The sequence below is a fragment of the Etheostoma cragini genome, chromosome 3 (genome assembly GCF_013103735.1).
Source record: "Etheostoma cragini isolate CJK2018 chromosome 3, CSU_Ecrag_1.0, whole genome shotgun sequence".
In the NCBI taxonomy this organism is placed as follows: Eukaryota; Metazoa; Chordata; class Actinopteri; order Perciformes; family Percidae; genus Etheostoma; species Etheostoma cragini.
This window is the reverse complement of record NC_048409.1, coordinates 28283518-28295339: the sequence shown is the minus strand read 5'-3', so window position 1 is coordinate 28295339 and position 11822 is coordinate 28283518. Positions and strand designations below refer to the sequence as shown.

General features: G+C 40.3%; 1 protein-coding gene across 1 annotated transcript in view; it reads right to left on the bottom strand.

Annotated features, from left to right (window-relative positions):
• myo7aa (myosin VIIAa) overlaps positions 1-11822 on the bottom strand; it is a 57704-nt gene that overhangs the window by 15681 nt on the left and 30201 nt on the right. Inside the window, exons 16-27 of the mRNA XM_034867803.1 lie at positions 7808-7902; positions 7555-7639; positions 7128-7346; positions 6381-6488; positions 5519-5728; positions 5015-5221; positions 4152-4328; positions 3266-3355; positions 3012-3139; positions 1744-1870; positions 950-1069; positions 50-223 (exon numbers count right to left, since the gene is read on the bottom strand). Of these exons, the coding sequence (XP_034723694.1) occupies positions 50-223; positions 950-1069; positions 1744-1870; positions 3012-3139; positions 3266-3355; positions 4152-4328; positions 5015-5221; positions 5519-5728; positions 6381-6488; positions 7128-7346; positions 7555-7639; positions 7808-7902 (1740 nt within the window). The remainder of the gene's footprint in view (positions 1-49; positions 224-949; positions 1070-1743; positions 1871-3011; positions 3140-3265; positions 3356-4151; positions 4329-5014; positions 5222-5518; positions 5729-6380; positions 6489-7127; positions 7347-7554; positions 7640-7807; positions 7903-11822) is intronic.

The window sequence follows — 11822 nt, the reverse complement described above, 5'->3', positions numbered from 1 at the left end:
TGCATGCGTGCGTGCGTGTGTGTGTGTGTGTGTGTGTGTGCGCGCCAACCTTGTCAAACAGTGCGATGTAGAGTGAGAAGCCAAAGCGGTCCCGCAGATTGATTTTGTCGGACAGAGCGCTGCAGAGCTCGTTGGCTGTGGTGGCCGAGTCCGTCAGCAGGGTTTTGGTTGTGCCGTCCATGAACGTCACCGGCAGCATGATGGGCTTTTTGGACTTGGTGGCCTGGATAATAGATTTCAGAACTTTAGCCCAGTTGGATCCAAATGAAAATCCAAATCACTTCAAAAAGCCTTGCTCTACACTCCATCAGTGACCTTCTGACAGTTTATTTAGATCCCCGAGTTCTGCTCACACTGTTAGACCGTTTCTTCGTCCAGGACTAAGTCATCATCATTTTACTATATTTGACTTATGTATTTTTCATCTTTTGTAAAGAAACTTGCTGATTTATTTGCAGAAGTAGCCAGCATATAAGACCAATATACATCATACCAGGAAGGTATCGTACCGTTTAAATGACATATCCTTGCAACCATACCAAACACTACATGAATCGCTCTTTTTTATATGATATTCAACTATCTGTACATTCAGTACAGCATTGGTTTAGTCCCATTATTGAAACCCATAAAACCAATTGTTGCTGTAATCAGGCAAAATGTCCTGTGTACAAGATTTATTTTGTGTATTCCAGACAGGTATTCCAAGTTTATTGCCATTGATTAGCTAGCTACACACTGGATATATCTACAACTATAACTAGCAATGTAATCTCCAGTGTGGGTATCAAAGAACTATGTGATGATTTATAACACTGAAGCATTGAGGGATACAGACTGAAAAATGTTGTGCATGGGCTGATCATTTCAAACAAAAAAACTCACAATTAACTTGACAAATTTCCATATTTACAATTCCTAAATCAATTAGATGTGTGTGTGTTAGCACCTGCAGCTCCAGCCAGGACGGAGGTTGTGTCCTCGTCCCATTGACAAACGTCCGTCTCAGTCTCTCTTCACAGTACGGAGCGTAACCCGGCGGCCCGCCGTTGATGAAGTTCCTCAGGTACTATCGGCAGAAACACAAAACAAAAAGGTGTACATTATTTTTATTTTTATTTTATTTTATTTATAGTATCAATTCATAACAAGAGTTATCTCGAGACACTTTACAGGTAGAGCAGGTCTAGACCACTCTCCAGAATTTACAATGACCCAACAGTTCTAGTAGTTTCCTACAGAGCAAGCAACAGTGCGACAGTTGCGAGGAAAAACTTCCTTTGGGAAGAAACCTGGGACAGACCCAGACCCAGACCCAGGCCCAGACCCAGACCCAGACCCAGACCCAGACCCAGACCCAGACCCAGACCCGGACCCCGACCCAGGCTCTTGGTAGGCGGTGTCTGACGACCGGTTGGGGTTAAAATGAAGAGTGGCAATAACAGTCACAAAAAATAGTAGTTGGTGTACGTTCCACATATACAAAAGCATCAAGAGCGCAGCATCAGAAATACAATGGTTTTACTCTGATTTACAGAAAACTGATCCATGGATCAGGTTGAAATGATCTAGCTTTCACTCGGAAAAACCAAAACATTCACTGGGTTCCTCCTGCTGTAAGTCTCAATGTAAAAGAAACTAACAGACTAACTGTGAAAACATATTCATCTTTAAGATGTCTTCCTTCGGAGTATTCAAATCAAAATGATCATAAAACATTTTTAAAAAGGTGGATGTCCTGACCTTGACGAACTTGTCTGAAGGGGCGAAGCAGCCGACACACAGAGAGATCAGGATCCAGCCGCGAGCGTGAGAACTCTTAGACGGGTTCTGACTCAGCTGTTTACAGATCTGACAGTAGATCTCATCCCTAACACGCGCACACACACACACACACACACACACACACACACACACACACACACACACACACACACACACACACACATATTATCACTGTATTATCATATTATCACTGTACTATATACAGAGGTAGTACATAGGTAGAAACTAATGTGAAACTGTACAGAAGTACAAACAGCAGATGCATGGAACGTGATTACAAATTGACAAATTGTGCAATATTAAACTGCTAGAATTATTATTATTTTTATTATTATTATTGTTACTTTTCACCATTGCAATTCCTTAATTATGTTAATTATGTAAATACTGTATAATAACATTCCTTTAACTATGTAAATACCCTACATATCCACACTCCTTATATTTCTTTATTTATATTTCTACTATTTATGACAACTTGTCTCATCGTGTCAGAAGATAAGTGTTCTCCTTTCTCTCTGCACTGCAGCCATCTACAACCCACACAGGCCAATCCTATCCAACTTCTGGGATACTGGGCTCTCACATTTAAGTTTAAGTTCGCGGTAAGGAGTACAAACAAAATATTTTGATAAACAGGCTTTCCGGAAATATTTGGTTACATAGAAAAGTTGCTGCTATAACTAAGATTCTTTTTAAATAACATCAAAACTATTGTTAGTTAGTTTTTTATAAATCCATGAATCTTTTAGACCGTGCATTCTGGTTTCCTGCACTCTGTGTGTGTGTGTGTGTGTGTGTGTGTGTGTGTGTGTGTGTGTGTGTGTGTGTATGTGCGCGTGTGTGCGTGTGTGTGATTTTTCCATTTTTTCTTGCCTTCTTTATGCACATTAATACAACATTTTACCCGGGGTGCCCAAACTTTTGAAACCCACTGTACATGTACTAAGTAATAATAATAATAATAATAATAATAATAATAATAATAATAATAATAATAATAATGATAAAAATAATAATAACAATAATAATAATGATAATAATAATAATATTGTCCGTCATGTTTTCCATCTTTCTTTGAGTGGTATGATTGAAGAGTCTTTCATTTAACTATATGTTGGATTTGAAAAGTTTATTTGGGGAACACCGCAAAAACCCTGGCTAACCTCCAGGAGTTAACAGGGGTGTGTGTGTGTGTGTGTGTGTGTGTGTGTGTGTGTGTGTACCTCAGTGCTGGTCTCAGGATCCCGTTGCCGATGATGAAGTGGAGTTTCTCTAGGTTGGATGTTGGTCGGTCCTCCAGCATGCTGTTGCCGTGCAGACCGTACTCACCATCGTTAAGACGCTTGGTAACCTGAAACAAATAAAAACTGAACTTTTCTACTTCTCTAACCATCAGAAATGTATTTTAATAATCTCCCGTGTCTCTCTCTCTCTCTCTCTCTCTCTCTCTCTCTCTCTCTCTCTCTCTGCCTCTTACCTCCTCAGTGATCTTGGATTTCTTCTTCAGGGTGAGGGACACCAGTTTGTGTCGGACGCTGTTTTTCTTGTGGCCGTCAGCGGGAGGCATCTACAGGCGGAAGAAGACAGGAAACAGCTGATGGACATGGACAGATGGTCCTGCTAGCAGCACACACACAACACTGTGACACTCACAGGGACACACTAAAGTCTGGGACCCAATCAAGGTGCAGTAAATAGACAACATGTATATTTACTGTCTATTTGTCTATTCCTGAAAAACTGCTTACATTTGACTTCAATTTGATTTCAAAGAGGGATCTGGTAATAAAAAGTGGATTAAATCTGCACAAATCATCATCAAACTGCTCAAATTCAAAGTATTAACAGTGTAGATCAATAACAGGAGCAAAACAAGGTGGAGATTAGTTGAGCTACTAGACAACAATGGGATGAATAAAGACATTAATATTTTATCCACAGATTAATATATCTGATATTTGAAAAAAAAAAGAATACAGCAAGAATTTGAAGAAATTATAAAGAAAATGCTGAATATAAAGACTTTGTCAAATTAAGAAAAACAACTAAAGAACCATGCTTATGTTTTCTTTGGAAGAACTGCATTTTTTAGATATCTCTAGGTTAGAAACTATTAACAAAATCTTGAAAGTTGAGAGGAAAGTTATTGTTATCGACTTGCATTTAATTAAAAGCATTTATAAAATTTGAGATTAGGGATGATTAAGATGATAAAGTACTATTGATAAAAGTTAATCTTACGTCAGTGTTACTCTACTTATTATGGGAGGGAGACATGGCTGGTGACTGAGAGCAGCTCCAGTATATCATTAATAAACTCTGACTATATTAATCTCATCCCTCCCCCATCGGCTCTCCCTTACCTCGCCCTCCCCCTGCAGCGCCTGCAGCTCTCTCTTGTAGGTCTTCTTTCCCAGCGTCTCGTAGATTTTGGTCATGACGGGGATCTTCTCGCTGCCGTCGCTGATGGCCGTGTGGTACTTGGGTTCCGGCAGATCTCCCATGAACCTCAGCACTGTGATCCACACCGCCAGAGCAGCCTGGGCCGGGACATGAGAGGGACATTTATGTCATTTTTTAAATCATTTATATCAGGAATTCATATTTTGCTTGTTGCATCTATTGGTGGACAGGATGGACAAAAAATGCCACAACTCTTCAATGGTATTGGTATCTACTGTTTCCAAATGAAACAAAGTACATTTACTTAAGTACAAATTCATCCCCTTCCTGTCCAGTAAAAACAAAATTTTTTACAAAAAAGGGTACAGGGAGGAGTCCATTTCTGTCCCACAAGGCACAATCTCTCCACTAATGGACCCCCAAGGCGACTGTTTTAAGTGCCAAAAAGTACATATAGTTTGTTCCCAAGGGTACAACAGCTGTAGAGAGGGGGCTGCCCCAGTGACAAGCCGTTAAGGTACACATTTAGCACATTAATAAAATATTATCTAACTGGAAGCAACATAAACTATTTAAAACCCTCTTGAGTTAGCTGGAAAATGCATTGTTACAAAGCTGAAAATATGATTCCTTTTAATATTTTTGTTTGTTTGTTGGTATTTTCAGAGCAGAAAAGGTCATTTTTAAGCTCTCACATATTTCAGTATGAATAACTAAGAAGTTGCCAGCCAGACATAAACATCTTTCAGAGAGACAGCAACAACCTGCAGAGCTGTGTAAACTGGTTCCACTGTTGTGGGGTCAGAGGTCAAAGGCGACCTACCAGCTGGTCTCCCTCGTCGTCGTGGAACAGCAGCGGCTGTTTGAGAGGCCGCCGGACGTAGCTGTGTGTGGTGGTGCCCTGGAAATAGGTGGCGGCATACTTAGCGAACTTGTACTCCGATAGATCCTCCTCTTCATCGTCCTCAGGCAGAGGAAGAGCCTCGTCCAGGTCCTCCACCTCCAGCTCCTGATGGGTCCGCTCCAGGTCCTGCAGAGAAGAAAGGACTACAAGTGAAAACCTCCAAACTGGAACTACATTTTTGGAAAGATTTTTCTCCAATTCATGAGACAAAACTCCTCGGCACTCTAAAAGCCTCTCAGATAATGTCAAAATAAAGCACTGTTATGGTCTAGTTTTTGCAATTTATACTATTTACACACCCTTCAAAGATACAGTCTTCCTCTTTCTAATAACTGACACTTTAGTGGACTTTGTTGCTCTAAAATCAAAGAGAATATTTCATTTTATCTCCTGTGGTTTGAGGAAAACCTTTCGTCTGCTCACCTCAAAGCCAGCAGGGGCTTGTCCCTCCTGGCCCGGAAAAGAGGCGGTCGTCCCCAGGAAGCCGAACATTTTGTCCACCATGTCGGAGTCATTGACGGGCTCCAAACGGGCCTTCTCCATCTGCTCCACCATCTCCTTCTTCCTCCGAGCCTCCTCCTTCTCCTTCTTCTCCTGCTCGGCGTCCTCTTTGGCCAGCTGGGCCAGACGCTCCTAGGAAATAAAACAATATCAACGTTTGTAAAGATAAAAAAGCAGGAACTACAAGCAAGTTACCAGGCTTCTTGAGTGCATATGAACATAATGAATAAGACCAGGGGAATATTCTAGAAATTAAACTCAAGATATCCTGAACCCCCGGGGCTCTCCAAGGTTAATTGAAGACTTTTAAAGAACTTTTCAATACCATTTAGAATGAAATTTAATGCCAACATCGCGACCATAACGACAAAATTATGAAGGATATATTGGAAAATCTGTCTGCATTTTAAGCCAAGCTTGAAATATATTCAGCACAAACGGCTTTGGGCCTCACTGCCATCACCCGGATTAGGTTTAAACCCACTCGTATTTTGGATTCTACTTAAAATGACACATGCCCATTTGAGGTGAAGAGCTAACGCTTTTCAGCTTAAGGTTTTTTGTTCTTCTCGGACAACTGACTGGTTCACATCAGAGTAAAGCAAAAGTGTAAACCTTACATGTCCAATCGTGTAACCTTCAAGTCAAACCAAACGGAGTTAATTGTGACGTTACAGAAAAACTAAAACATTTTAAATGAGGTATCACAATTCATTTTCAGATGATGCAATAACTGATGGTTTTGCATATGTCTTTAAATGTCCGATCTGTGTTGAACTCGCACCTGGTGCTTGCGTTCTGCCTCGGCCTTCGCTCTCTTCGCAGACATCTGATTCCTCAGTTTGGTTTCTTCAGCCAGACGCAGCTTCTCTGCCTGCAGCCGCCGCCGGTACTGGAGGGAGAGAACAAGGAATCCACTGTTAGAAAAGTCTTAACACCAGTGGGCTGTTTGTCAGTTACAAAGAAACTGCTGCACACTCACTAACTCACAAAGACACATTTAACAGCTGGAAATGTTTAGGTACTAATCCTTCATCAGGCAACTCAAACTGAGAAACCATCTTTTATAGAAGGTGGCTGTGGGTCTGCACCAATCACATTCTCCACATGAAATAAGGCGTAAATACATAACTTCTATTCACAATACATTATATTAATCTTTTTATTTATAACCCATTGTCATGTATTGCCTTAGAAATGAGCCAAAAACTCAGATCCATTAAGGAAGTTAAAGGTGCACTGTGGATTTTTCTTGTTAACATCTAACAATTAACCTGTTTACATTCCTGGAATTGTGCACATTTAGTTTTTGCACCTTGTATATGATCTTTGTTTATATTTTATTTTCACTCTATCTATGTGCACGTTTTCTACTGCAACTGCTGCACAATATTTTCCTTAGATAAAGTTATCCCATTTTATTGTATAAACACAAGTTCTACAGTCAGTGTTGTTCATCCAGTTTATTTATTAGCCATCAGTCTTTTGTGTGTGTGTGTGTGTGTGTGTGTGTGTGTGTGTGTGTGTGTACCTCTCCCTTCAGCCTCTTGTACAGCCGGCGAGCGATCATGCCTCTGGTGTAGGCCTGGATGGTGATGACGGCCCACAGCCGGTGTCTGAACGCCCGGCGCACCAAGTAACCCCGACAACGACCCTGGAAGCCTGTGATTCGCTGACGGGCCACGTGATACGACGCACACAACTTCCTGGAACGCACAAGAGCCTGGAGGCGAGAGAAGCCGGCTCGCATCTGAAGGGACGCAAACAAAAACAAGAGACAAAAATAAAGATTTCTTTTCAACCTTTCCTGATAATGAAGCAAGTTAAATTGAGCTGCTTTATAAATCACAATCATGCTGATTTAATCAAGATCAAATCTTCAAACTGCACATTTGTTAACACTTTTGTATAATTTATTGTGTTGTGTATATTTGAGATAACACAGAGATTCTCCTCACAGCGCCATAGTTCTTCCTACAGTGATACCCTCTCCACGTCTTCTGGATCAACACAGCTGACTTCCTCATCTTCAGGAAGTTCGACCTGAAGACAGGAAATAGAAAATCAGAAATGACTTTTGTTTGAATGTTTCATGTTACAATACTTTATCACCAAGAAAGAAAACTGGATTTATCAAAAGCTGATCAATACTTTTAGAGAGCGACATCAGTGACTGGGTCTGGACTGGAATCATTGTTTTTAAAGTCCTACCTGTCCTTGTAACCTCGAACGACCTTCTGGATGAGGATGACCTTGTCCGTGATGGCCTTGTCTCTCTCGATCTCCAGCAGCATGTCGTGGTGATCCTGCAGGAGAGAGACATCATTAATAAATAAATAACGCACACAAAATGCAGCTGCACTGGTTTATCAGTTTGAGTTTTTTTTCATAAATTAAAAATCTAGTCAATCTAATCAAGTTTTGTGCAAATGTATCTACACAAAACTAGTTTTTAACTTAATTACACAGAAAGACCATGTTCAAACTTTTGACATATTTTAGATGGCTACAAAGTGTAGACAAGTAAAAAAAACGCTAAAGCAATGATTAATATGACTATCCAACAACAACTTTCAACTTTACATTTCATTTAGACAAGCTGGAATTTATTAATATTGTAACAATACTTTAAAATAATTGGAATAACAGACAGCTGCCTAATTAGATAAATAGACAAATAGCTGACAACTAACAAGACTAACGGTCTCCAGACATGCTAGCAGCTCTTGGAGGCTTTGAGCTTCATGCTAACAAGCTTACAATTACAATGCTAGCATTCAGATTCTTCAGTGGTTCCCAAACTTTTTCAGCTCAAGACCCAAAAGAGAAATTCGGTGTCTCCCCGGGACCCAAATTTACAAAAATACACCATGAATCATTGTAACATCTACATTTTTAAACTGTTGACAAAAGACGGAACAAACCATGAATTTAAATGTATATGAAGTATATTTATTCCATTATAAAAGTAAACAAAAACAGAAAAGGTCTCTATTCTCCTTCCTGTGTCTCTGTCCCCTCCCATCGTCCCTCAGTACCGACACCAACATTTCTTTAAATAACGCTGACTTAAATTTAATGAGATGTGTGTGTCTGGTTAAAGATACCAACCAGCTGATCTAGTCTAGGATTGGTTTTTAAAAAGCGCCCCATTCTGAGGTCATGCTGAGTATTTAGTCTGTTCTCTGCCAATTGGCGACACAATAAAACGGGTCTGCGACCCATTTTGGGTCCCGACCCTAAGTTGGGGAAACATTGATCTATGGTATAGCCAAGTTGATGATCTAGGCTTTAGCATTTTAGCATGCTAGCATTGGAGAATCAGGCCTAAACACAAAGTACAGTTGAGGTAATCTCATTCATTTTGCAGGTATTTGGTCTTAAAGAGTTGCACAAATGTTTGTCATCCTGCAGTCAGGACACAGTGAAAACAAGCTACAGCTACTTCCCTTTTCCCTCCACAAGCTTTCATCTGACAGGCTTCAAGTTTGCTAACACAACACTAAAAAGAGCATAAACTTCTTCTATCTCTTCCTCCTGTGATCTGTCCATCCGTCCTGTCAGGGGAAGTGTGGGTACTGCCCTGCCTTCACCCCCCTGCACTTTCTATTTCCTGTTCTATTTCCTGTTCTGCTTCCTGTCCAGCCGAGCAGTGAGGCGCGATAGAGATTAGCCCTAAATCCACAAGAGCCGAGAGATTTGTGTAAAAATACACCTGACTAATATTGATAGTTATGCCCACTTTATTGATAGTGAAATTTCACCGTCTGTGTTGCAGTGGCGAGGTTCTCCAACAGCTATAATCATGTTGTGGTTATTTATAGAATGATGCAATCCATCACAATAGATTTGAAATTAAGTTTAGAAATGTGTTGTTGATTGACATTTTCAATGTTTCTGAGACTGTGTAGACTGGAAACATGATAACTCAATCAGTGGAACTTGCAAATCTAAAAGCTTCATCTCATGTCACCGCAGCCATCAGCCATCAGCCATCTCTTAACAGTGTGCACGCTGGTCTGAGGTCTGCGTGAGGCGTTCACAGTCTCACTGCACATTCTTCCTGTATGAATAACCAGTTTATGTGTGGGTAAAAGTGTACATAAGGTTTTTGTGCATACTTCGTTTATGCCTCCGATAAGTGAAAAATGTTTTTTAGATTCACAGGTGCGGTTTTAAGCACAGCTTCTGAGGACACGTTAGGGTTTGAGGTAGACCACGGGAGACCACCGGAGACCACCGGAGACCAACAGAGACCACCGGATCCTGTTCCAGACAAACGCTTGTATTTATCTTGGGTTTTTATGATTATGTTTTGGCATTTTTCGCATTAACTCTTGTGTTGTCCTCAGGTCAAAAAACAAGAAAAACCCTATATCAGAAAGAACGTTGAAAAAAGTGACAAATGTTTAAAAAGAAACTACAAAAAAAGCAGGACAAAAAAGAAACAAAAACATAAAGAACAACACTGGAAAAAGTGACAAATGTTAAAAAAAAAACTACAAAAAAAGCAGGAAAAAAAAGAAACAAAAACATAAAGAACAACACTGTGAAAAGTGACAAATGTTTAAAAAAAAACTACAAAAAAAGCAGGAAAAAAAAGAAACAAAAACATAAAGAACAACACTGGAAAAAGGAACAAAGAAACTTAAAAAAAAAAAAATTGACTAAAACAAAATTAAAACAAGGTCGAAAAAGTGACAAAAAATAGGAATAAAATTGACAAAAACATTGAGAAAAGTGTAGAAAAAGAACAAAATGTTGAAATTTCCACCCAGAAAAACACAAAGTTGCAGGTCAATGGGAAGACAACACGAGGGTTAAAGCTATGGTGCGTGGTGTCTATCGCCCCCCATGAGAAACTAAGCAATGACAACAACACTGTTGTTGCATCCACATAAAACAAAGGTTTCTGTAATCGCCCCCCCCCCCCCACACCCCCCCTCCTCCATGCAGTTACTCATAACCAAGGAGGACATGGAGGATTACAAAAACATGATGGACTTTTCAGAAGAGGTCATTATCTTCACTGGAGTTACTGCGGGGGAAAGTTGCCGGACGACACCATGTTTTACACACAGCCGTACTGAGAAATACAGAGTTTTGTGGAGCTGATTAGCTTTGCATCAACTCATTTGGCTTGAACGTAACGGACATCATACAAAAGTTACACTCTGAAGCTTTAACCCTTGTATTGTCTTTACTTTCGGGACCCTCTTGTGTCCCTCGGGTCAAATTGACCCGTTACTTCATAATCTAATAACAAATATTGTCTTTGTCTCAATTTCAAACATCTGAGACGACGCTTAGGGAACCTAATCGGTCTCTGCTAGCACACAATTAAAATGGAAGTGTTATGTTTTTTCATCATAAGGTTATAATTCATGTTGAAAATCTACAATGTAAAACACACACTGCAGGTGGTCCTTTATCCAGAATACTTTTCTGAACTGAGTCAGGAATACATGGAAAATAAGGATTTTCTAGTAGAAATAATGTAAACTTTTACCATTTTTCTTCTGGTAGAAGTTGGAAATGGGTCCATTTGACCCGGATACCGTACAAGGGATGAATTAAATGCTGGTGAGTAGAGATAGACAGGAAACTCGGGGTAAGAGAGCGAGGCGTAATACGGCATCGAGACATCCAATCCTTCAACTTTAAACTAAAGACAGCCGCAGAGAGCGAGATATAAGTTATCAGTCAACTGGAGGCCAAAATTAAAGCGAGTTATTCTCAAGACAAAGAAGAAAATACAAAGTACGACATGTGAAAAGAGTTCAGTGGTAAATACCGTTTTTCATGCATCGGAATCGCTCCATCAGGATATAAACAAAGCCGGTGGAAAGACAACGTTTCAACATGGACCCCCCACCCTGGAAACAAACTGCTGAGCCTAAATCATCATCAGCTGATGTTGTCATTTAAGCTCTGGGGACAGAAGTGACCGTGTCACCGTAGCAACAAGCTAACGACCAGATGTCCTCACTGGGAGGGAAACCAAAACATATACACACATACACACATACAGTATGCAGTACAAATACTCACACTGTGTATAAGGTTAAAAACACAAAGAAGGAGACACGCTCCTGATGGGAACTAAAACTTGTAATGTTCTCACACACACACACACACACACACACACACAGAGACACAAGCACACACACACACAGAGACACACACACACACACACACACACACACACAGACACACACACAGACAC